Source organism: Hyalella azteca, unplaced genomic scaffold, assembly GCF_000764305.2.
Source record: "Hyalella azteca isolate HAZT.00-mixed unplaced genomic scaffold, Hazt_2.0.2 contig13103, whole genome shotgun sequence".
Taxonomy (NCBI): Eukaryota; Metazoa; Arthropoda; class Malacostraca; order Amphipoda; family Hyalellidae; genus Hyalella; species Hyalella azteca.
In genome coordinates this window covers 19621-44008 of record NW_025943037.1, presented here as the reverse complement: position 1 = coordinate 44008, position 24388 = coordinate 19621, and the positions used below count along the sequence as shown (strand labels likewise).

At 39.5% G+C, this 24388-nt stretch overlaps 2 protein-coding genes and 2 long non-coding RNA genes across 5 annotated transcripts in view; all 4 read right to left on the bottom strand.

Annotated features, from left to right (window-relative positions):
- Nucleotides 1–7558, bottom strand: part of LOC108675807 (protocadherin-like wing polarity protein stan) — a 48720-nt gene extending 41162 nt beyond the window's left edge. Inside the window, exon 1 of the mRNA XM_018163839.2 lies at nucleotides 4011–7558. Within this exon, the coding sequence (XP_018019328.1) occupies nucleotides 4011–7412 (3402 nt within the window). The 5' untranslated portion in view covers nucleotides 7413–7558. The remainder of the gene's footprint in view (nucleotides 1–4010) is intronic.
- Nucleotides 7559–10058: 2500 nt separating this feature from the next.
- LOC125178827 lies at nucleotides 10059–11742 on the bottom strand. The gene is made up of 2 exons (XR_007157038.1): nucleotides 11366–11742; nucleotides 10059–10691 (listed from the first exon to the last, which is right to left on the bottom strand). It is a non-coding gene; the product is annotated as an uncharacterized LOC125178827 (long non-coding RNA).
- A 27-nt stretch (nucleotides 11743–11769) lies between these two features.
- Nucleotides 11770–13453, bottom strand: LOC125178826. 2 transcript variants are annotated; one of them, XR_007157036.1, is made up of 3 exons: nucleotides 13372–13453; nucleotides 12880–13016; nucleotides 11770–11798 (listed from the first exon to the last, which is right to left on the bottom strand). It is a non-coding gene; the product is annotated as an uncharacterized LOC125178826 (long non-coding RNA). The 2 variants fall into 2 exon arrangements; XR_007157035.1 differs by having other exon boundaries at nucleotides 12880–12963.
- Nucleotides 13454–13838: 385 nt separating this feature from the next.
- On the bottom strand, nucleotides 13839–22399 carry LOC108675797 (heterogeneous nuclear ribonucleoprotein H2). Its single transcript, XM_018163827.2, has 7 exons — nucleotides 21602–22399; nucleotides 21204–21353; nucleotides 20662–20726; nucleotides 20438–20555; nucleotides 19754–19832; nucleotides 15796–15983; nucleotides 13839–13909 (listed from the first exon to the last, which is right to left on the bottom strand). The coding sequence occupies exons 1-7, from the start codon at nucleotides 21645–21647 to the stop codon at nucleotides 13839–13841; spliced, it is 717 nt and encodes a 238-aa protein (XP_018019316.1). The 5' UTR covers nucleotides 21648–22399.
- Between the last annotated feature and the right edge of the window lie 1989 nt (nucleotides 22400–24388).

The window sequence follows — 24388 nt, the reverse complement described above, 5'->3', positions numbered from 1 at the left end:
ATTTCCAAGGCGGAAACTTGCTCACAAGATTTATCCACCCTTCCTTTCATGATATGCAGTTGAGAACCTAGTCATGAAGGTATTTCAATAGTAACTATAAGTAAATTGCCCGCTGAGCACGGACGCAAGATTCTATAACGAATATCTTGACTTGCTATTCGTTAACACTAATTAAAATGAATTATAATTATTAACAATACACAGAGATAACTTTATGACAAAATCTTCATTTAACACACGAATTAGGAAGAAGTTAAACAGTTAACGCACTCCAACAGCGAATGGAATGCGCAGAAAGTGAGAAGTTTCGTGAGTATAGCCGCTTGCCGCAAGGGTGAACTAGCTCGCCCATGAGACTTCCTGTAGCATACAGGCTCACAATTTTTTAAAAGAGAGTGGCGTCCTGAGAAGCACACGGCAGCCGGTGGTTGGTTCTCACAAAGTATAATAGCCGATTAGGATAATAAAGCTCCTGAAAATGGATAAGGAGACCGGTGAATGCACGCTCAGAGTTTTTTCAAAGGTCGAGACGAGGAGAACTGCGCAAGCTTAGGAAAAAAACGCAATTTAAAAGCTACTATAAAATGAGATTAATTTATTTTATATATAATATGAAGCAGTGCTGACGATCTGCGTGAGGTCGATGTTCTTTAAATTACTGGTAGCAGCTGAAAATTTTTAAATTTAAAACGTCTTAACGAAAGCTTAATGCATAGAGTAGCATGTCAATATGGAATGAAGTTTGAACGGAATTTGACACACGCGAATGAGATTGAGATGACAGGAGCTTTGATCTCAACACAGGAGAATGACTTTGTAAAATTAGCAAGGCATTCCGTAATAAATTTTAGCGTCTTCTCGAAATGAGGCAAAACAATAAGACGACACGAAAAATATGCGAAAAAATTGCGACACGTTCAGTCCTGAAATAGGTATAAATCTGGACAAAAATTTTGCCTCTAAAGTAAATTGTGTGCCGGATATTATGAAAAGTTACGAGACAGATATATATTGATCATGTCACAACGATTTGAAAAAAGATAAAATTCACAAGATTAAATGAGAGGATTAAAAAAGTGATCTTTTCTTTCGTTAATCGGGTTATTTCTGTATCGCTTTGTCTATAAAATAAAAAAAATACGTTTATTGCGTAAGGGAAGCTAAAACGGAAAAAACATCTATGTAAACTTGAAAGAAACTTGAATGTGAAGGTGTTTGATCCATTTCATCAAAGTTTCACGCTTGATTTTAAGACGTAAGCTTGATTTTCATAGCTTGATTTTGAAATACCAAACATCATTACCATCAAGGCCTCATGTCTCGAATTTGATAAAAAAAATAGAGGTCGCAGCAATGAACAAAAAAATAACAAACTATGTTTTAGTAAACCTATTGAAAAAGAAAACTTTATCGACAAACTTAAAGTGAGTATATAGAGCTTGTAACATTACATTATTTTAATTAGAATGTTTTTATTTCAGCAAACAATACAACCGTACATAAAAGTCATAATAAAATGAAATTACCCATACGAAAATAATAAAATTGATTATACGATTATCAGTAAAATAATATATAAACAAATCTAGTCGATAAAAAATATAGAATTTATGAAGATGCAATTAAAAACCATGCGAGTTAAAAGACGGAAAGTCAAGCAAGTGACAAATTGAAATCGTAGTTGCTGATGATCCGCCTTCGCTTCTCAACCGGCGCGGATCGAAGCGACAGGCGACACGGCGGCAGGCTGCACCGCCATGCATTGTTTATGTGCCTTGCATTGAGCGTGCGCTGGTAGACAATTTACTGGGCACGCTGCTCAGAACATACTGCACCTCTCGCCAACAACTATGGTATATATTTATACGAGATATTATGGTATATATTTATACGAGATATTATGGTATATATTTATACGAGATATTATGGTATTTTATACGAGACATTATGGTATATATTTATACGAGATATTATGGTATATATTTATACGAGATATTATGGCATATATTTATACGAGATATTATGGTACGGTATGTATTTATACGAGATATTATGGTATGTATTTATACGAGATATTATGGTATGTATTTATACGAGATATTATGGTATTTATTTATACGAGATATTATGGTATATATTTATACGAGAAATTATGGCATATATTTATACGAGATATTATGGTATGTATTTATACGAGATGATATTATGGTATGTATTTATACGAGATATTATAGTATATATTTATACGATATATTATGGTATATATTTATACGAGATATTATGGTATATATTTTTACGATATATTATAGTATATATTTATACGAGATATTATGGTATATATTTATACGAGATATTTCAGTACATACTTCTAAAAAAAACATCTATTGCAATATCAGCTATTTCTGCGGTACGGATCTTTTGGTGAGCACCACTCAAGAACATTTATGTCAACATCATTTCTACCTGCAGCAATACTGGATCTTATAGTCCACTATAGGCACTAACATCTATGTCAGACATAGAAAATCGTGCTGTAGTGGATCTTTTATTGTAAACATCTCGTGAACATCTATGCTAACATTAGCATTCCAGCCGTAGGGAAACTCCAATAGAAGTCTTTTCATCTGAACACTTATTAGATGCACTCATTAACATGTAGGGAAAATTATCAGGAACCGACAGCTAAGCGAGCAAAGCAAATTTTTACCGAAGAGTATCACATTAAAAATAAACCCAAATGGTGACGTTAGATCGGCAACTAAAACAATAATAGCTTTTCTTACATTTTTAAACAGCCAGCGCCTGCGATTTATGTACGGGCTACGCCTCATGAGGATCACACAATCGAAGCCACAACCAGACGAGATAGGGACAAAAACTGATCAGTTGAAGGACTTGTCATTGCTCTTATCAGTGACAGACATGAAAAAAATATGACTGATGCGAATCCAGCCTCTCAATTATCAAGAACCAGGCTTAAAACAATGAATGAGAGCTTGTACGCACCAGCGCGTAGGCTTGGATATGATATTAAACACGAACTCCAATGCTACTGCAATTGGAATCCGCAGCTATATTCTCACATCATTACTCCGCGGCGTAAACAAACATCGAGTAACATATTCACTGGCCTAATAACGAGTAGTTATTGAATTTGGGCCTTGCATTGGCAGCTCCAACTTGAGTTTCACAACTAAACCCAACTTGAGTAGAGTCCACCTTACTAAACCCACATGAGTTTCTTCGTTGAATCAGTCACCAGCAGCTAGACTTCTAATTTGCCATCGACCTCTAGTTAGTCACCAGTAGATTGCCAGTTGTTCTACTGTCTCGAACCAGTCTCGCGCAAACTGTAATTGGGCGTTCGGTCAAGTTCAGTGGCCGTCACAACTGAACTGTTGAGACGTCGCTGGTTGTGAGGCCAGAGACGTCGGTCTAACGCCCCATTTCACGCGTCGCTTGATGCGCTAGCGCGCTCGCTTGACACGAGCAGCTGACCAAGACGTAGCAACTGATAAAAGGCGCAACATAGTAAGTAAAAGACGCACGAGAGCAAAGGGAAAAGAGACAACACTCTAAACAATAAAAAACGCAAAGTATCAGGTGAGATAAGACGTAACGCAGCGAACGATATCGACGCAACAAAGGTAAAAGACACTACACAGCGAGAGACGAAAGAATTACATTACAAGTGATAGCAGACGCAACAGTAGAAACGAAAGCACAGGCAACACGGCAAAATATTAAAGACGCAGTGCAGCAACAAAAAATATAGGATTCGCAATGCGAAAATACAAAATATTAGTAAATGCAAAAAGCAAGTGATGCAAAGCATATGAAATGGAACGAGTTTAAAGCGAAATAAAATGTGAAAAACGCAAATAAACGACCAGAATTTTATTGATGTGGTACGGCGCAACAATCGAACAGATGTTGAGCATAAATTAAAAAAAGTTAATATAAGATGCTAAAATTCTATATGAATCTTGAATAATTAGAATTATTCATACCTGATCAGTGACGTCGGCGTCTACGGCAGGGACTCGGCCGATAGGTCCAACTGGGAAATGATCCTTGAAATTGTTGAAAATAATCCTGAAGTCGGCAAGCACAGGCTTGTTATCGTTTACATCAACCACATGTACAGTGACGGGCACATACGAACTCAAAGTGTCGGACGTGGCGCTCACTTCCAGATAGTATTTTTTCTTGGATGACTCATAATCCAACTCAATACGAGTGATGAGTTCGGCCCTGCCCTCGGTAGGATGAGCTACCATAACGAAGTCACCGGCATCTACCCCTCCTGTGATGCTGTATTCAATGATGGCGTTGCGGCCAGCATCGGGATCCCGAGCGCGGACTTCGCCAACGGTTGACCCAATGGGCGAGTTTTCGGCGATGTACAACTGAATGTGCTCAGTGTCAAACATTGGAGCGTTATCATTGATGTCATCAACATCGACAGTTATTACAACAGAGGTCGAGCGTGGTGGGTCACCATTGTCAGCAGCTAAGGCAATAAGATTGTACCTGGAAACTGTTTCTCTGTCCAACAGCCGAGCAGTTCGTAAAACTCCCGACGTAGGATCGAGAGCGAAGGTTGAGTCTCCGTCATCTCCACCTTCAAATGTGTAACGAATATTCCCGTTATGACTGGCATCAGCATCGCTCGCTTTTATTTGAGCAATTGATGTACCCACAGGCTTGTCTTCACTGACCGTCGCGCGATAAGACGCGGCTGAGAACACCGGAGCATTGTCATTCACATCCACAACAGTGATTTCAACATCGGTCGTATCTGCAAGAGGAGGTTTGCCATTGTCTCTTGCTGTGACCGTAAGTAGATAACCTCCTTGACTCTCTCTGTCAAGAAGCCGAGTGGTTGTTATGGCACCGGTACTCGGATGGATCGTAAACTCTGGTTGAGATTCTCCGCTGAGTGAGTATGTAATTCTAGAATTTTCACCAGAATCGCTGTCAGCAGCTGATACCACCAGAACTGTACTGCCAGCAGGAGCATCTTCAAAAATTGTAGCAGAGTACGGAGTATTTTCAAAGACAGGTGGAAATGTGTTTGCATCTGTAACATTAACATAAACTGTCGCAGAATCATGTCTTCCTCCCGCATCAGTAGCGGTAACTGCTAATACGTATCGCCGTTCTTGTTTAAAATCCAATGGTTGAGCCAGGGAAATGACACCTCGACCATTCTGGGCCGTGATAGAAAATCTTCCGCGCTGATTACCGGAAGTGATAGCGTAGTGCAGTCGCGGGTCTTCGTCTCTATCAGTGGCCGTTACGGTTACCACTGGAGTGCCAGGCTGTTCCGTTTCGCTGATCGCCACTTCGTAATTTTTGGGATTGAAGATAGGATCGTTGTCATTCTGGTCTTGTATTTGTAGCACTACAGTAGAAGTGGCTGACCGAGGAGGATCTCCTTGATCTGCCGCTATGACGGTAAAAGTGTAATGGTGATTCTCTTCTCTATCAAGTTCTTTTTGAGTCACAACCCAGCCTGTTGAAGGGTCGACTGAAACTGGCAAATCGATTCCGCCTCCTTCAAGTCTGTAGCTCAATACTGCATTATCTCCTTCGTCACTATCAAAGGCTTGTACTCGTACAATCGAGTATCCTACAGGCACATTTTCCTGTACTGTTTCTTGGAAAAGAGGAGTGTAGAACCGAGGTACATTATCATTAACATCTCTAACATTCACCAAAAGCTGAGTCGTTTTCGAGCGAGGTGGAGACCCAGAATCTTGCGCCCTAATGACCAATCGGTAACTTTTGGTCCCCTCGTGATCGAGCGGCGACACAACTCTCACTTCTCCGGTTAATCCATCAATTGTGAAATGTCCCGCAGTATTTCCTCCAATTATGGCATATCGAACTTCCCCATTTTCACCGGAGTCAGCGTCTATAGCTCGAATGTGTGCTATTACTGGTGAAGCAGCTGCGCTAATATCTTCAGGTACCTCTACCGTATATGTGCTTTCTGAAAACTGAGGGTAGTTATCATTTTCATCGAGTATAGTCAGAACTATTTTTGCAGTTGTTGATCGGCGTTCTTGAGGAGGTCCACCATCTTCGGCTTGCACGGTCAAGTGGTAAATTGCTTGCTGTTCTCTATCTAACGGTAGTCGACTTTCTAGTTCACCAGTGCGAGGATCCAAACGAAATATTTTATCTGGATCTGAAGATTCGATCAAAGTGTAAGTCACTGCTGCGTTGGGTCCAGCATCTTGATCGGTAGCACGGACTTTAAGAAGCGTGTTCCCGCTATTAGGTCCTTCTGGCACTGATTTAAAATATTCTTCACGCTCAAAAACCGGATCGTGATCGTTAGCATCAGCAACCGTGACTTTGAGATTAGTGGTGGCAGTCCTAGGAGGAGATGCGGCTTGATCAACAGCAATCACTCGAAAATAATGTTCATCCATGAGCTCGCGGTCTAGACGCGTGGTCGTTGACACGAGTCCAGACGAGGGATCAATGTTAAACATATTTTCGGACCTGCTATCACGCACAGCTTTTATGGAGTATGACAGAGCTGCTCCTTCTGGGTCAGTCGCAGTAACGGTGGTCACTGGAGTCCCTTCATTCTCTTCTTCGCGAACCTGCGCTTCAATAAGCGGTCTTTCGAAGTACGGAGCTGCAGCAGCCATTTGTCTTCTTGTGCGTCTCACAGTCCCTTCTGGAGGAGGCGCATCATTGTGGAGGAGAAGCATCAAGCCGTGTTCGTACGCAGTGTCAAGATGGTGGCATTGCAGCCGAATCCAAACAGTTACTCGTGTAATTTCTCCCAGGCACACATTCGATAGACTGACTAAATCACCTGCTTCTTTTTCAACAGCAAATCTGGCGTCTGAAACTCGGTTGTAGTTCAGCTTGCATGTCTGAAGAGACTTGGGCAGCAATGCTGGGATACGCACGATTACCTGGGAACGTTGGATGCAAACGCTGCCAGACTCATCCTTTCCGTATGATTCAGGAAGAGCAATCGAAAGCGAGGTGGTGTCTCTCCAACTGGAAACCTCTTTCGTCAGAGCCCCCACGTGATCACAAGAAGAACCTGTCACCAGGATTCGAAGCGGGTAAGCAACATAATCAAGGGCAGGGTTCGCATCTGACCAAGCCTCTACCCACAATGAAATGGGGTTACTATAATAAGCCCCTGAGCATTCCAGTTCTCTTTTCACTGTAACTTCACCGGTTTCGTAATTTACGTGCACGAATCGGTGCACGTGACTATCGGTTCTTCTAGGATCTAATTTATAGTTAGTTGGACCATCCAAATTAGCTTCAAAAATACTGGTACCGACTTCACTTGAATCAGGTACGACCACAATAAAAGCGTGGGCGGGCAGTAAAAAAATTAGCCCAAAAATCCACATGTTTCTAAGCATCATTGCAGCACTTCACTTTATACCACAACACCATGCACTGATAACTTCAAGTAAGCACATTATCACTCATCAGTTGAATAAACATCGTGCATAGCCGCTATCATGTTATGGAACGGCACGCTTACAGCGCCACACAACCTCACTCTTCACCGGCTAGCGTCATACTAACTTGGAATTGAGCTAACCCGTAACCCCTGGAACTCCCGCTTGTCACCCCACCCCTGGAACCTGTTTACCCCCACCCAAATTACTCTGGGTCTGCTGCTATTAATAAATCTAAAACCTCAAATTCAGCGTGGTAGAGAGGAAGTAAAAGCAATCAAGTCATATACTATCTGAACACTCCCATAGTTACATTCACGTTGAATTTTGAAAAAATTTGATGCACGTGTGGAGTTCTCATTACATTTTAATGCCGAATTTTCGATTATTTTAAAGTTTAAACAATATATAATGCGCATCTAAGCTTGATGTAAAAAATAATTTCACATTATGAAAATAAGCATAGTGAAATTTTTTTCATTAAACTAGCAGGTTAGCCCGGCGTTTAATCCTAAAAAATCACCTGGATATTATATGTAATCCCATTATCTCTAATGCCGTTAATAAGAATTTAATTCATTTAGCCTACGCTGATTAAAGAAAGACCGTTGTAAATTAAAATTTTACGATGAACTCTTGTTTGAATCTCGCTTAGAAATATGAATGGATTATTTTACGTCTTTTAAACTGCATTTATACATACAAATTTAGGAACGGAAATTTCCGGAATGAAGTCCGGAAAACCGAACCCCTTCATTCCGGTCATGCAATTCCTTATAACTATCCCAGTATGAATAAATTTCCAGGCGCAAGTAATATTTCAATTCGATGAGTATCGCGGTTACCCTCTGTATAATAGCCTTTCTTACTATATATTACACAAGTTTGTTTGCAGGTTATTTTCATGTATGTTTTGATGACTGTCACCGTAAATAGATAGGGGCTGTAAGAGAGCGTATCTGTGATACTTATCAAGTCGGGATTTGGCCTGAACTCGAAATTTTTTTTAATGGAAGATTAGGAAAAGAATGGATCTCAAATTGAAATTCTACTTTGCAATTCTCACGGGCAACCCCAGGATAACCAACAAGTAATTATTTTGAACTCCTAATTATTACAGTTTTATTACATTTTATTTTTACGTTCAACACAACGACGCCTTCGAATTCCTCCTCTTAACTATTAATATATATTTTTTTAACTCTTGGTAATCTTCCTGCTCGAAACGAATTGATAGAACACAGTGCTAGACTTTTTTTTCTTCAATAGCATGTGCCTTCACCATTTTTTGCCAACTCTGACTCCTCTTATTTTTAATCGCTGTTTTACAAATGCACTTAGTCCGCATTCCCTGCTCTTTTGCAATTATTTGCAATCAATGACACATACGAAAGAAGATATTCTAAAAAGTATCTTTGATTTCGTGCTCAACACGTTCCCTTGCTTACGAATTCTTCCGCGCAAAATCTCAGAGAATTTTTGCCGTAGCTTTATCCGTTGCTGAATATTTTCTTTTTGCAGTGTTGAATATTTCATGAAATTAACCTTCTCTGCAGCCATCTATTTAATTCGCGCCTCTAAAATCCTATTATATTTCTGTATCAACTATCAATAGCTCCTTCCTTCCGTATTTTCCTTCCATCTCAACGTGAGCCTGGCTCGAGGTAAACAATTGTTGCGCGCTCACAATGGCGGCAGGGAACATCGTCGGCTCGTGAATGAAGAGCACGCAGGCTTTACAAGTTGTCGCCTTACCGACACAATGGAGAAAGTCGAGCACTTATTACCACAGCATTCATCAGCTCTTGGAGTAAACATCGGCCCTCATCACACCCGCGCTCCTTTCTTCTAGTCACGCTCCTGTGAATCGATCTGCAGTGCGCTTCAATTGGCTAGATTATTTGTCTTGAAAGTTCAAGTTTGTACTATAAACAAGATGTGGTTTTCAGATCGAGTACTGGTCTTGAGGAACCTAAGAAATGGTAATTAGATGAAATTTTTAATGGGTTTGAATATTCAGTCTGAAATTGTTAGTCAGCGTGATATACTTGCATAAGATGGTATAAAGCAAAGTATACGTTGATTTATCGAGCTATTGCAGTTGATGAGATTTTTTGCCATTATATTGTAATGCTTGCATTGAAAGCGAATGTAGGATCGAGACTATATTTTCACCAAGAATAATGAACTGAGAATATTTACCTGTATATCGTACACACAAATATATATCCATACATTGTATACAGGTTTCTTATCAACCAACTTTCAAAAAGAACAATATACGGTCGATGTCTCGCAAATCGTACAATTTATTACATTATATTATAATATAATATGAGACGCCACTTCCGAGGAGTCTCAGTAACTTCCATTTTATTAAATGATCGGATTGGAGTGGATTTTTCTCTTAAGTTGAAACATAAGTCAACCCTGCACAAATGTTACATATCTCGATATTTCTACATTATAGCGGGTTTTCCGCAAATGGTGACTTATGTAGCATGGACGGTAGCATTTCTCATGAATATCCAACAGTTTGAAAAAAAGAAAATTAAAATTTTTCGTACATGTAAAAAATAGTTGAAGAAGGAAAAATAAAACATCAAATTATCAGATTTCTCACTTTAGGTTTAGCAACAGATAAGGAACAATATATATTAATGTCTTGGTCACATACGCAAAGTATCATTACTGCACCGAGAATTTTCGGTAACGTCGCTTGATACTTAACTACTTACTTAATAATACTAAAATAAAATTTATATTTTTCCTTAGCTCACAACTCATTCGCAAGCTCATTTATAATATAACTTCTGAACGTTAAATCTGAGAAAATCGTCTACAAAAAACTGATCACAAATAAAAATATTACATCCTAAAAATAAATAACCATGTTTGGAAAATTCTCACTCGAAAACAACCAGCACTATTGAGAGCACGTACCAACAAATGCATGGAGTATTTAGTACTTACATGATGGTGAGAATTTTAATTAAAGTTTCCGTTTAAGTTTAAAGTTTAATTTCCGTTAAGTTTAAAGTTTAAGTTAATTAAAAGTTTCCGACACTCGTCCTGCGTGAGAAATAAATATTAGGTGGAGCAATGAATTGGCCATGCAGTAGGCCATGCCAGTACGATTGCCAGCATAATCTCCACCAGCGTTATTAGAGTTGAAACTTCAAGTGCTGACATTCAGGTTGGTGACCATACCACCCATGTTGATGTTATTGAATCCATCATCTGCAACACACATACAATATTTCACAGAGGACTCGCAGGAGTTGAACAGTTGTTAAAGCATCGTTCTTAGGTAGGCATCCTGAAGCTCGCATGTGGTATGCTGATACGTGGATCTTATTACGCCCACTCTCAGCGAACCTTTCAACGTGGCATTAACGCTTTTCATGTATGTGGTGTGGGGTGTCTAGAACGGTAGTGTCAATGCCGATTTATTCTGCACCTGAGTCTACTTTTAATTAGTAATTCAAGTGAGAAAAATCCCAAGTTGATAGTTTTTTTTTAAACGGGGCCAAAGAAGATGGCCCCCAACAGAGAAATACAGGCAAAGAGAATTTTTGTTACAAAAAAAAATCTGTCATCGGAGTGAATTTTGTTCACCTCTCGCTGTTACGGGATTAGTTCCATCATTCTGAGTTAATGTCAAGCAGGAACTGCCAGAGAGCTTGTCCAGCAAGTCTCGCCTGGTGGGCCTTAAAGTACAACACAAAAACTAAGCCAACCAATAAGACTCAAATATGTTATCGCTTATTTAGCATAACACATGAATGCCATTCACTGGACCTTCTAATCAAGTATGTACAATAGGAAAATATACGTAAAATTAAAACGAAACACTCTAGTGAATTGCATCCCAAATGAAAGAAATGAGATTAATAATGAAGAAAAAAGCTCACCTTCTGGGGAGGAGGTTAGGAAGAGCTCAATGTATCGATGCCTCATGTATTCATTGTGCTGCACAAGACAAGGTAAGCATTAGACGTGATACTGATATGTGAATCTCATTCAGAGGAAAATATTTCGTGACAACTAGTAGGAAGCTATTTAAATTCATAACATTTATTACACATGATGTCCACTGGACCCCAATACCTTTAAATAAATCAATCCTAGTTTCTTATATGGTGGTAATTGAGTGTCGCACGTAACTCGCCCAGTCAATATGAACGTCATACCTATTTCCGAAATACTGATTTAACCACAATCATTTCTTGTGCACCTGAGCCAGAGGTAAAGACAGAATGCTCTTGCTCACCTTAGCCAGAGATAAGGACAGAATGNCTGTAACCAAATGAAGGTTATGGTCACCGTCTGCAGAGGCTTGAAGAACTGCAGAAATTACTCATAAATACCTCATGATATAGAGTTATTGCACGCGCTTTGTTGACCGGGATTAGTAATCAGATCACAAGACTTGAAATTGAGAGAGCACTAAGAACATACATTGACATGGGTTTCCACACTTGATGTTATTGATAGCCGAGCTAATGTTCATCATTTCCAATGGTTTAGATAAGGATTGTGAGTGTGTTAAAAGTTCCTAAATCAGCAACTCTGCCTCAGCATAAGAATCAATCGCTAGAAGCTAGGTATCTTCTCCTTTTGCTGTGATTCAATTTCAGTTGCAATATCATGATAAAAAACAATATCATAAGTCGTGCCGAAAGCGATGGTGACCTCACATTAATGAATTAACGAACTAATACGTAGCGTGAACGTTTAATTGAGAAAAACTCTGGCTCAAGATTGTATTGAAAATAAGCAGTACGAGAAACAGTGACTACACACAAACAAAAAGTTGGAGCACTTCACTGGAGTAGAGGTTTCAAACAAAAATCAAACTCGTTTTATGTTGAAATTTCATCCTTTCAGTGAGTGGCTTCATACAGACAGTGCATGTGTATGTATGGTTCAAAGAAGATAATGTACACATGAATTGATTCACAATTATAGTCAAATAAGGTCAATTTGAGCTTCATAAACGCATATAACTTACAAGTCACTATTTGTGGAACCTCAAAATTATTAACTTAATGACTATCTACGTAATACGTAAATTACATAAAAAACTAACGTAGGATAAGTTGCGACAATCACCTTTTTTTAAATAAAAAAGTTAAGATATCTGACAGGCAAATGAGCTGACAAAACGGCACGGGATAACCGAAATTATATTTACAATCTGTTTGAATAATATCGCCATTATCAAAGCACTTAACTTCCCAAGCTTAATGAATATAAATATTAGAGCAGATCCTGTCTGAAATGGCCACCGTATTTTGTGTGTGGTGTTTGCAGGAAAGCCCTGGTCTCATTTTAAACACTTTAACTGCAATGAAATTAGGACAGCAATAGAGCGAATGATTTCCTCAACGGGCAAGACCATATGGTCATTATAAGCAAGACTCACCTTCATGATGTCGTGCTCGGTGGCTTTGAATGGCAGGCCCCGCATATGGACGCCATGAGTCGGGAACCGCGGATGCTTCTTGCCCTGCAAATCACGAGAGTTTGCAGCAGCTTCAGAAATAAAAACCGAACTGGACACTGCAGGACAGACATCCAGTCAACACAGGCGGAAAATAAATTACAACTGAGCCGGACAATGCATGACATACACGCTTATAGTGTTGATGACATAGCAGTTCATCGTGGATTGAACAAACTTCCATGATCATATATAATCTTCATTCAAGCAATGAGACGCTTGTTCACAAATGACAGCTTTGTTGCTAGTAGCAACTCAAGGACCATTTCCAAAACACATTTTAATTTCTTACACCTTTCAAACCTACACAAAACTTTTACTTAAATACGAGGTTCAAGAATTTGGTGAACATAATTGATGTTGCATTCACCTAAATGAATGATGAATAAATAAATGCAGTTGAATACAACTGACCCGCACGCCACTTCCATCGTTGAAGACTCGATCTCCTAGTCCACCACCAAATCCGCCACCACCGCCCATGTTATTGTTGTTAAATCCTGAACAAAAATTCAAGATTCACCATGCGCGTCTAACATACAGGTAGACATTTAATACAGTAGAAGCTCAAGGTAACATCTGGGGATACATATTATTCATTACATTCAATTATACACCTATATAATTGAATACGAAAAAGAAGTACATTTATCAGTAGACTTTGGAATGAAAATTAACCACAAATAAAACAAGATTATGTACATATAAAATGATATAGAATTTACTCTTTACTCACCTTGCAAGTTTAATACAACATAATGATCCTTTTTACTCATTTTCAACTATATTTTACGGGATTACGGGATTAGTTCCATCATTCTGAGTTAATGTCAAGCAGGAACTGCCAGAGAGCTTGTCCAGCAAGTCTCGCCTGGTGGGCCTTAAAGTACAATTCGATCTCCTAGTCCACCACCAAATCCGCCACCACCGCCCATGTTATTGTTGTTAAATCCTGAACAAAAATTCAAGATTCACCATGCGCGTCTAAACATACATGTAGACATTCAATGCAGTAGAAGCTCAGGGAAACTTCTGGGGAGGTAACAGATAACAGGTAACACACTTGAAATTGTGAAAATTACTAAATTTCTTCAAACCCCCACTTCAACTTGGGTGGTGACCCAAGTCCCCCAACTTGGGGGACTTGGGTCACCAGTCCCCCACCAGTGACTTCACCCAACAAATATAATTCATGATAGTCAAAGCCTTTTCTAAGTACCCTTCTTAGCACAGGGTGCCTGAGAGAACAGTAGTCTTGCCTAACAACCGATTCGAGGTCCTCAACTATCCTTTTGATGCCACTATCTCATTCTATCTCACACGTCTTATTGTAAATGTGATTATGTACAGGATCCTCTGAAGAGTCCTAAACAAATCGCTCAGTGAGCCCCCTATGAAGTACGACCCTGATGGTAGTTGTCAAGTAGTGTAGCAGTTGTAGTATCAGCGGGTCTTAGTTCTTCATCTAAGTGCGGCCTCCGGCTGAACTTTAGATGATAACCCAGCCTGGACCTTCTGGCCCTTGCTCTCTGTCTTGGTAGGCCCCCCTGATAGGTAAGGGTGACTAACTTTGCTCTATTTACTAATATAGTGTTAAAGTAGCTTGTTGAACTATTTAAAACACCCATTGGCATTAGGGTTTCTAAGTTTAATCTGGCCTTTTATCTACAATGCGATCCAGTTTGGCCATTTCTGACCGTCCAGAGGAGAGGTGGGTGGTGAACAACCAAGTCCTCATAAAACGGAAGAAGAAGTATAATGTCTTGCCTCTTATGAACCCCAAAAGTATCCCTTCGCAGAGTATATATGTACGTATACAGTTCAAAAATAGCATGCTTCAGTTCTCCAAGAAATATTTTCTGTGGACAATGAAGCTATCTGGTCAGCAGCATTAATGTCCGAATTTGAATTGAGCCACAAAATTGCTGCATTATTTTAGTTGATTTTTTAGTAGTTTCTAGAGTCTATTTCCATTTTCCAGACATTCCAGACACAGTTCAAGATCACTCACGCAGATTGATGTTCAACAATTTGTAACTGGTTTCACTCTCCCATTTCACGGGAGTCATCACCTCTGATGAACCTGTTGGTGCCTCCCAGTCGGTTGTTGGCGTCGTAGGGCATCATATTTTTGTTAGAACCTCTTGCACACACATCACATGAAATCAACACCTTGGGCCAATTTAAAAATCGTATTTTAATTTTAGAACCAATCCCTCTTTCCCCGTTTTGCAATGCCCCTATTTTCTCACAAAGAAAAAATTTTCAGTTCTTTTGTAATAGCCAGGCACGATAAGTACCTTGGATACGCGTCCCAACAGCCCCTGCATACAATATCCCGACACGATAAGTCTCCTGGATACGCGCCCCAACAGCCCCTGCATACAATATCCCGACACGATAAGTCTCCTGGATACGCGCCCCAACAGCCCCTGTATACAATATCCCGACACGATAAGTCTCCTGGATACGCCCAAACAGCTCGTAAATATTGCAGTGTCAGGCTTCAAGCTTACAGACTATGACAAATAAATGGAAATCTTGAATAAAAATCTTAAATAAAAATAAAATGTCCTATAGGAAATCTTGGCGAGCGTTGACGCAAACATATAACCCAGCGTTGATACAAGGGTGACAAAATGAATTAATACATAAAAAAGTGTGAGTATGAATACTTGGCTGAATGTATATATATGACAAGGCTGTATGAAAGTATTATCACAAGTTTAAAAGTAAATATTGACATGAAGATGGGGTAAGAATTTGGAAATTATGAGTGTAAGCATTAATACAAGGGTATTAAGCAAAACTGGAGTACATTATGAAGAAGATCCAAACCTCTGTCCTTGGGTCTGGTCCCACAGCCATCATTGAAGTTGGGGCCAGCATCGTCAGTTGGGGCCGTCATCGTCGATAAGTTACCAAGGCCTCCGGGGCCAATGAAAGACCCACTGCCGCCCCGCATGCCCCCACCACGGGGCTCGTTGCGGATCTGCTCGGTGGTGCTGGGAGAAATCTTGATGTCCCTATTGAAGGAACACATGGTTTAACTCTTGGTCTACAGATGGGATATGGTTGAAGGAACACATAAGTTGAAGGAACACATAGTTTAACTCTTGGTCTACATATGGGACATGGTTGAAGGAACACATGGTTTAACTCTTGGTCTACAGATGGGATATGGTTGAAGGAACACATAAGTTGAAGGAACACATAGTTTAACTCTTGGTCTACATATGGGACATGGTTGAAGGAACACATGGTTTAACTCTTGGTCTACAGATGGGATATGGTTGAAGGAACACATAAGTTGAAGGAACACATAGTTTAACTCTTGGTCTACATATGGGACATGGTTGAAGGAACACATGGTTTAACTCTTGGTCTACAGATGGGATATGGTTGAAGGAACACCTTAGTTGAAGGAACACATAGTTTAACTCTTGGTCTACATATGGGACATGGTTGAAGGAACACATAGTTTAACTCTTGGTCTATCGTCAAACGGGGTAATAAGGGACCGGCGGGGTAAATCGGGACAGGGGTCCCACATTTCGGAAAAATGTTGTAGCAGTTAAACTAATCAAAATATTTCATAAGTCTTAACTAAAAACAGCGACATAAAGTTCAACATTTTTACTATCTATGTGGCATAAAGCAAGTTAAGAAATCATACATTTACTACCTCTAAAAAATCCCTGAAAAAAGTGTGAAAATTGAGATTTTGGAAGTGTACCTCTGCTACCTCGATTAGCAGAGTCTCCAGTTACCAAAAAAAAATCAATCCACAACAAAAAATTTTAGGTACATTTACCTCGCTCAGCGAAAAAATTTCACTTAATGACTGCCACCTTACGAATAGCATATGGAATTTTTGCAAAGCAAAGATGTCATATGGTAGCCCTTGCAAATAGATTTAAAATGAGCCTAAACTCGTTTATGAAATATTCCATGGTAAGAAGTTATGTATAAAAAATATAACTCAGTACTCACTGCAGTGAGTGACAGAGAGCGCATTTTCTCGTCAACGAAAACTTTAGGTCACGGACGGACGGACAGACNTCACGGACGGACGGACAGACGGACATGGCGAGCACAATAGTGCATTTTTTCCATAAATGAGAAAATGCGCTAAAAGCGCTCAAAACCGTCCCTTATTACCTCGTTTGACGGTAGCTACCAGGGGCCGTACTATATAAACGTCCATTGTCTGATTTCACGTCTTTAATTGCTGGGTTCAGCTTGAAAAGCTATCGGTGATTGGTTGACAGTAACAATTTTTTATAGTATGGCCCCATGGCTGATTTGGGGGCGGGCGGCGGAGGCACTATCAAGCCAGGGAGCAAAGGATATTCCAGTGCTTCTTTTGCACGACACGAGATGTGTCCGCCAGGTGTCCCTGGCATGAACCTGCATAATAATAATAATAGCGGTTTCAACGTTTATTAGGCCGTAGGCCTGGCGCCGATTCTCAACATCGCAGAATATTCATAGCTTGTTGCGGTCTCGAACGCGCAACTTACTGCTTCAATTTTACTTTGCTTAACCGCCCGGCCTCTTTGCCGATTCTGACCAGAAACTAACGCACAGAGCTGAGATCGAACCCGCGCCTCTCTGCTCCAATCTTGGTACTCTTAACTTTAACCACTGGACCACCCTGGAAATAGAGCTTTCCATGTTGAGGTCTGGAAGCCAGTGATCGTTGGGGTTACAGGCCCTGATGCCATCCCGTTGCTCGATAAGCAACCGGGTACCAGGATCAACTGAGGGGGAGAAGTTCTTCCGGGGTCCGGCAGGGAAGTGCTGTTTGGCCGTAGCAGCCAAGACGCTTTTCAGGGTCGACTCACCTCTACACAAGGGACCGTCTCGAGCGCGCTGTGCTAGGCCCTGTTTTAAAGGCCCTTTGTTAGGAGAAGTAGGACTAGCAGGAAGAAGAGGTGAGAAGGGAGTAGGCGATAGGGTGGCCCAATGAGGATAAGCGGCCGAAGATGTGGGACGGGGGTACGGAAGGCCGACATTCCCTGACCCTTATGAAAAAACGAGAAGAGATGGGGCCTCCGTCTGGCGGGGGAGCTCTGCCGTTTGGCCTGTCCCACGGAGTGTACCCGGTGAGCCCGTCCCACAGCGCGGGCCAGGGTACCCCCATGACAAAGATGCAGCAGAGATCGGGAGGTCATTCCTGGTAATAGATGCATATACCTAATTTCCATAGAATAAATTAAGTTACACTTTAAAATGAAGTATTTGCCTTAAATTACAACAAATACTTTAATCCACACTAGTCATTCGTTAATTATTCAATACCTATAGTAAATTTCTAGCTGTTGCACTTTCTTAACAATCCTGCGTCATGTGCCACCAGAAATAAAATCCTGGAGTTCAGGCCATTTTTACACCAAAAATTTACCAATAATTTAATTTGGCCATATTCAATGTCTAGACTTCATTGATGAAAATTTATGAACACTCAGCACATTGAATAATGTACCTTAGTCCACTTAATGGCTCACCTCATCCACCAGCTGATTCACATCAGCCATCAAGCTCGTAGTACGGCCCATCCTTCCAGCGCGAACCAGGCCAACCGAGTGGTGGTCCACAGCAGCCCACTTCCCTCTGCCTCCACCTGTTCCCGCTCCACCTTCTCCACCAAACTTTTCCTGTTCTTTTCTCCTTCTCATAAAAATATGGTCAGACTTTTCTCTTTGAATTACTGATTGATACTTCAATTCCTCGTATTCATAATTTTTCAAGATTGCAGTCTCATTGTTATTGATTGCAAGAATTTTTAAAGTGAGAGTGATCAAACTTTAGAGTGATTTAAGGGGAGCGTGTCAGAAAAACCTGAGAAGCCAAAATTTTCAATTTTTCACTTCTCAGATTTTTAGTCTTGTCATTTAAAGGTCCAAATACTGCGCATCTGGTTGAGGTGCTCCAAGGAGAAATTCACTACACTGAAGCGTGTCCTCTTTGTTGTTCAGGGCACGGTCTTTGACCACAACTTTGGTTAGACGCTTGGAAACCTCCTTCTATCTCTTGGCCTAGAATCGAATGACAACCTTACCGCACTCAAGGTGAAGGATTCGGAATTAGCAACTCCTAGCCATAAGCCAAAGAAAAAACGCTCGGCAACTCCGAGCATGTCATAAGGCGCTAGGAATTTTTGAATTCCTATCTCCCGGAATATTTCTTTCTTCTCCCTCTTAATTATTATTCTTGCTGCTGAACTGGACAACAATGAGCCATTTGGCGACTGATGATAACCTCTTCTACGAGTAAAAGGATATTGCAAAGCCGAGGGATCCAGTGCCAAGCAGTGGATAAAATCTATACATTTCGGTTTTTTGGGCTCTCCTGAAAACTTGAAATTTTCTGATTGCAAACCTATCTCCTCCCATGACTTTCAAGCTACATCATTGAGACATATACTATTCGATTCGTAAGAAAAATCTCTATTCTCTAATGATCATCAGATAATTCTTTTTCTTTTTTGCTTTGATTGTATATTGATACGGAGGGGAGGGGTCATATTGTAAAAAAAATCGAAAAAATTACCGGATGATCGTTAGATTTGGTCTTTACGCATTGAATGATATGTCTCTCGATGTTATAGCTTAAAAACCCTAGAAGGAGATAGTGTTTACATTTACATATCTGTACCAAGTTTTCATAATGTTCCGTCCGAAAATAAAATGTTTTTCTTTTAACCAACATGCTCCCCTTAATCAAGAAACAAGTGACCATTGATTATTATTTTTGTAGAAGTGGCTATTAGTTACTTCAAACTGAACCCCACCTGTGGCTAATTTTTTCTTCACGTTGCTCAAGGGCCTTCTCAGCATACTTTCGGCTCGTAGCCTGGATCAACGGCTCATCTGCTGACCGGCCATGGATGTCCAAGATTGTGAACCCCAGAAGTGAGTTGAACAGCCCACACCCAACCCAACCACCCAAAAGAGAAGAGAATAGACAAAACACAATCAAAAGGGTGAATAATTCTTGATATGATAATAATTAAGAATCATGACACTAAATTTGCAAGCTCCTTTCAATAACACTCAAAATTCAAATTTCCCCTCAATAATTTGAGAATAGAAGTAAAATCAAACTTTAATCCTATAATTTAGCTTTACTTGTTAACTTATGACATTTCAGAAACTGGCTGAGAAATATGTATCACTATCATGTTACAATTATGAGAATGGTATGATAGCAATTGACCCAATGTAGCACTGCAAGGCAAATAGAATAAACATTGAAGGAATATAATTTTAGTATACCATTTACAATTAAATTTATAATCTTACCAGCTAAGATTACAATTTCTGCAACGTTATTTGCTCTCCAATAGATGCAATGCATGCAAAGATGAGACTGAAAAACTTTCCTTACCCGATTGAATAAATGACCCACTTCAACAATGATATTAGGCAAGATTCACATATTAATTTGTTATTGTTTAGAAGACACTGACACTCACCTTCAAAGAACGGACAAATTTCCTCATTGGAGAAACCTGATGGCAGAACAGGCAGCTCGACAGAGCTGTCACCCACACAGCACTCATCCTTGACAGAGCTGTCACCCTCACAGCACTCTGAGGTTACAATGATATTAGGCAAGATTCACATATTAATTTGTTATTGTTTAGAAGACACTGACACTCACCTTCAAAGAACGGACAAATTTCCTCATTGGAGTCTCATCCTTGACAGAGCTGTCACCCTCACAGCACTCTGAGGTTATATTTTCTTCAGGCCTCCGCAGAACTGAGAAGGAATTTACTGTTTGTGGGATATAATGTGTGTTGCAGTCCTAATGTCATAATATAAGCAGCAGTCCTACAGTGCTAATCATAATGTATGATAATTCAATAATTGAAGCTGCAGTCCTAATGTTACAATTAAAGAAGCAGTCACTATGTTGTAGCAAAAGCTACAGTCCTTGTGTCCTAATCAAGGAGCAGTCCTGGTGTCATGATGAAAGGTAAATGATAAAGCAGCTATTTGAAGTAGCAACAAACTAGACACCCGATACTGGTATAAATAGCATGAATTGGACAGCTGTTTCAAGAGAAGTTCAAGATAAATTTCAATTGATAATTCAGCAAAAAAATACAGAATGAAATGATTTGTTTAGTTAATGCCATACAATACTACAAGAAAAATGTGCAAATATTGTATTTTAGACCTTCAAATATATTGCAGGTTTATGGTGAAGTATTTAATCAATAAAATTACTCTCACTATATCTGTGCACAGGATGCTCACAACGATTCTTCATAACCTCAGGCAGGTCTTCAGATTTGATTTCCCCAAATGCTTCTTCATTAGGTCCTCCATCATGCGACTGGCAGATGTTAACTCCTTTTGAACCATCTTTTACCTCAAGAGGCTCTGTAATAAAATTAATTCAAAATGAGTATTGATTTAAAAGGGAATGAAATGTATTTATGGAATATTCTTCTCTTTTCAATATCAGTGATCAATACCATCAATGCATGGCATACCTGATGTATTATACACCTATATAATTGAATATGAAAAAGAAGTTCATTCATCAGTAGACATTGGAAAGAAAATTCACTAAAAATAAAACAAGATAATGTACATATAAAATGATATAGAATTTGCTCTCTACTCACCGATTTTAATTACCGGTATGTCATCCTTATTATTCTTTTCGCTCATTTTCAACTTTATTTGCAGCTAGCAGATCTACAACTGAAATGTTTAGTCACAATAATTAGGACATAGAAATTACTATTATAGAGAAAATAGGTATAATTCAATTTTTAATGTATTAGGACCCTAGGAACAATTTTAATTCAAACAGGCTTCTCAGAAGAGTATAATGATATATTTTGCATCACCTCATTATCTCACACTTCTGATCATTCAGTTTCAATGCTAATTTGTTGAAGCAGGGAGCTGAGTTACGAGGCAATCAAAATAATAAATTTTCCCAGGACCCAATGAAGGATATTGGCTTCAAATATCTTTGCTTTAGTACTAGTCAGAGAACATAGGATAGACTCAGTGACATCATGACCTACCAACGTGACCAGACAAGATTGAGTACCATATATAGGCATATCCAGCAGATGATTTCTATGAATTGTGTATTAAAAACTGCTGTTAATGTTACTGATTCTGTTGGCTGTAATTACAAAGGCAAGCCATATTGATTTCCCCAGGTTTCATTACTGCTTGATTAGTCATTCTCGTAAAATGTAAATGATGAAGTAATGTAATTACAATATCACTACCTTACTTGAGCAAAAAATTATCATTGCTTACAACCTGTCATGGAAATATCTTTCCTTTGAGCAGTGACTAAAGTTTTTGCATCATTTTTAGAGCTGCAAGATTCCTGAAAAGAGCTAGATAAATTACCTCTTATCTAATTAATACTAAACCTCTACGATCGAGCTGCAAGATTCCAAATGTATTAAAAATTGGTCACTTTGAAGTACGAGACCAAAATTTCATTCAAACATAGAAAAAGTATAATCTTCATGGGCAGGCTCAGCTCAGACCATAACAGTTTTACATTTTTATCAACTTTTTCACTAGAAATAGATAAAGAATCAATTTGCACTCTTCAATGTCATTTTAAAAAATAAGTGTGTATCTAGATACTCTCACCTACAATACCCATTTGACGATTGCTATCAGGTATATACTGTTACATAACTAGTGTTGGTACTGTAAGAGTTGAAGAGTGTTTTGTCACAATAACTGTAACAGTGGTCAGTGTAGGTACTACTGTTATATTGTTGAAGATAAATCCTAACTGTAGTGAATTTATCCGTTTGATTTTAGCATTGTTCTTGCACTCAGTCTTTCAAATTTTTCTTTCCTGCTACTTAAACAACATATAGAATTTGTTTAAATCAATTACTAAAATCAACAACAACCACAAGCCCACAACAAACATCATTGCCTTTGTTGGTACATGTGAGACAGTGAGAATAGAGAACTTAAAATCTTACAAGCCCTATTTGTAGTGGATTTGGGGCATGGTGACCCCAAAAAAAGACTTTTATGAGTCAGGCCTTTATATTGGCTAGCTGTCACACATCACATATTTGTTTTAGCAGGATAAAAGAGAAGTGAGGTCAGGGAGAGGATACTTTAGCAAAGGCTAGAAGGGTTTGGAAGTTTGTGTAAAGAGGTGGTGGTAGTGGGTTGAAGGTGAAGAAGTCACATGTTGTCTGCTTCAACACCTGGACTCAGCTATAGTTATTTAGTTTAAGTCTTCATCATGTTTCTTTCAGTTTCATTCTTCTCTACAAGCACCAGCTCTCCAGGTTGTCAACATTCCTCTTGTTTATGGCAAATAATTGTTTAATCCAGTGCGCTTCACCAGCTGTGGTAGCTGGTGAGATATGAGGTAGCTGCTCTCACAATAGAGCTGAACTCTTGTGGAATAATTGCCTCTGCCAAGGAGCACATGCACATATATGCGTACAAAAATACACAGATATGCATACACAGAAGCGTACAAATGACTCTTTTGAACTCACAGTGCAGGCACATGGAAGAGCCAGCCATGCCAAATCAATGAAGATAAGAACAAAGCCCAACGTGACCAAGATTAAAGCAGGTTAACTACTGTAGCATGGTGAGAATAGCAAGCAAGCCATGGGACAGTACACCTCAGACCAAATGGAAGCAAAATGATGGCCCCTTCCATCTGTAGCCACTTTAGTAACCCAATCCAATTCCCAAAATAAAAACAAAGGAAGCATGACTGAAACACAGCAAGAGCATGCAAGCAACGTAGAGGAAATAAGGCAGAGGGTAGGGAAATGTCCCAGTTAGGCAACTGCATCAGCATGTTCATTACCAATAATGCCAATGTGAGCCTTGATCCACTGCAGATGCAAAGGGTCACTACAGACATCATTTTACTTTAAAGGCCCACTGCAGATGTCATTTTACCATATTAGTAGCTCACATATACCATAGACCAGATCAGAACAAGTACTGGTGAGAGATAGCATAAGTTGCAAAGCTACACGAGAGTCAGAACATATGATTCCTGCAAAGGGGAAGGAGTCGGCTGTAATAAGTTGCAAGGCCTGCAAAAGTGCAATTAGTTCAGTAGACAATATATTGTGATTAGGATTTAACTGCCATGCAACTGCTTGCCTTACAAATGGAACACAAAGACCTCAAGCAGCAGATGGACCATCAATCAGTCTTGAGCTGTCACAATAAATTGCACTGTAATAATGTAATTCCGATACTTCTCATCTGGATGAGCAGCAAAAAGACAAGGATCTAAACAAATTAGGGAAGACAAACAACACCAAAATGGAAAAGTCACTGGAACTGGATTAAACACAGGAACAGGATACCTACAACAAGGAGGAAGACTCAGATCATGCTATATCTGTGGTGGTCCATATTGACAAGATGGAGTG

Excerpts from the sequence above, each read along its gene's own strand:
- LOC108675797 (XM_018163827.2), bottom strand. The coding sequence starts at position 21,647 with ATGAGCGAAAAGAATAATAAGGATGACATACCGGTAATTAAAATCG. Across the intron at positions 21,354-21,601 it reads CATACCGGTAATTAAAATCG|AGCCTCTTGAGGTAAAAGAT; the intron begins GTGAGTAGAGAG and ends ATTTTATTACAG. Across the intron at positions 20,727-21,203 it reads GCATCCTGTGCACAGATATA|TTCTGCGGAGGCCTGAAGAA; the intron begins GTGAGAGTAATT and ends ATTCCTTCTCAG.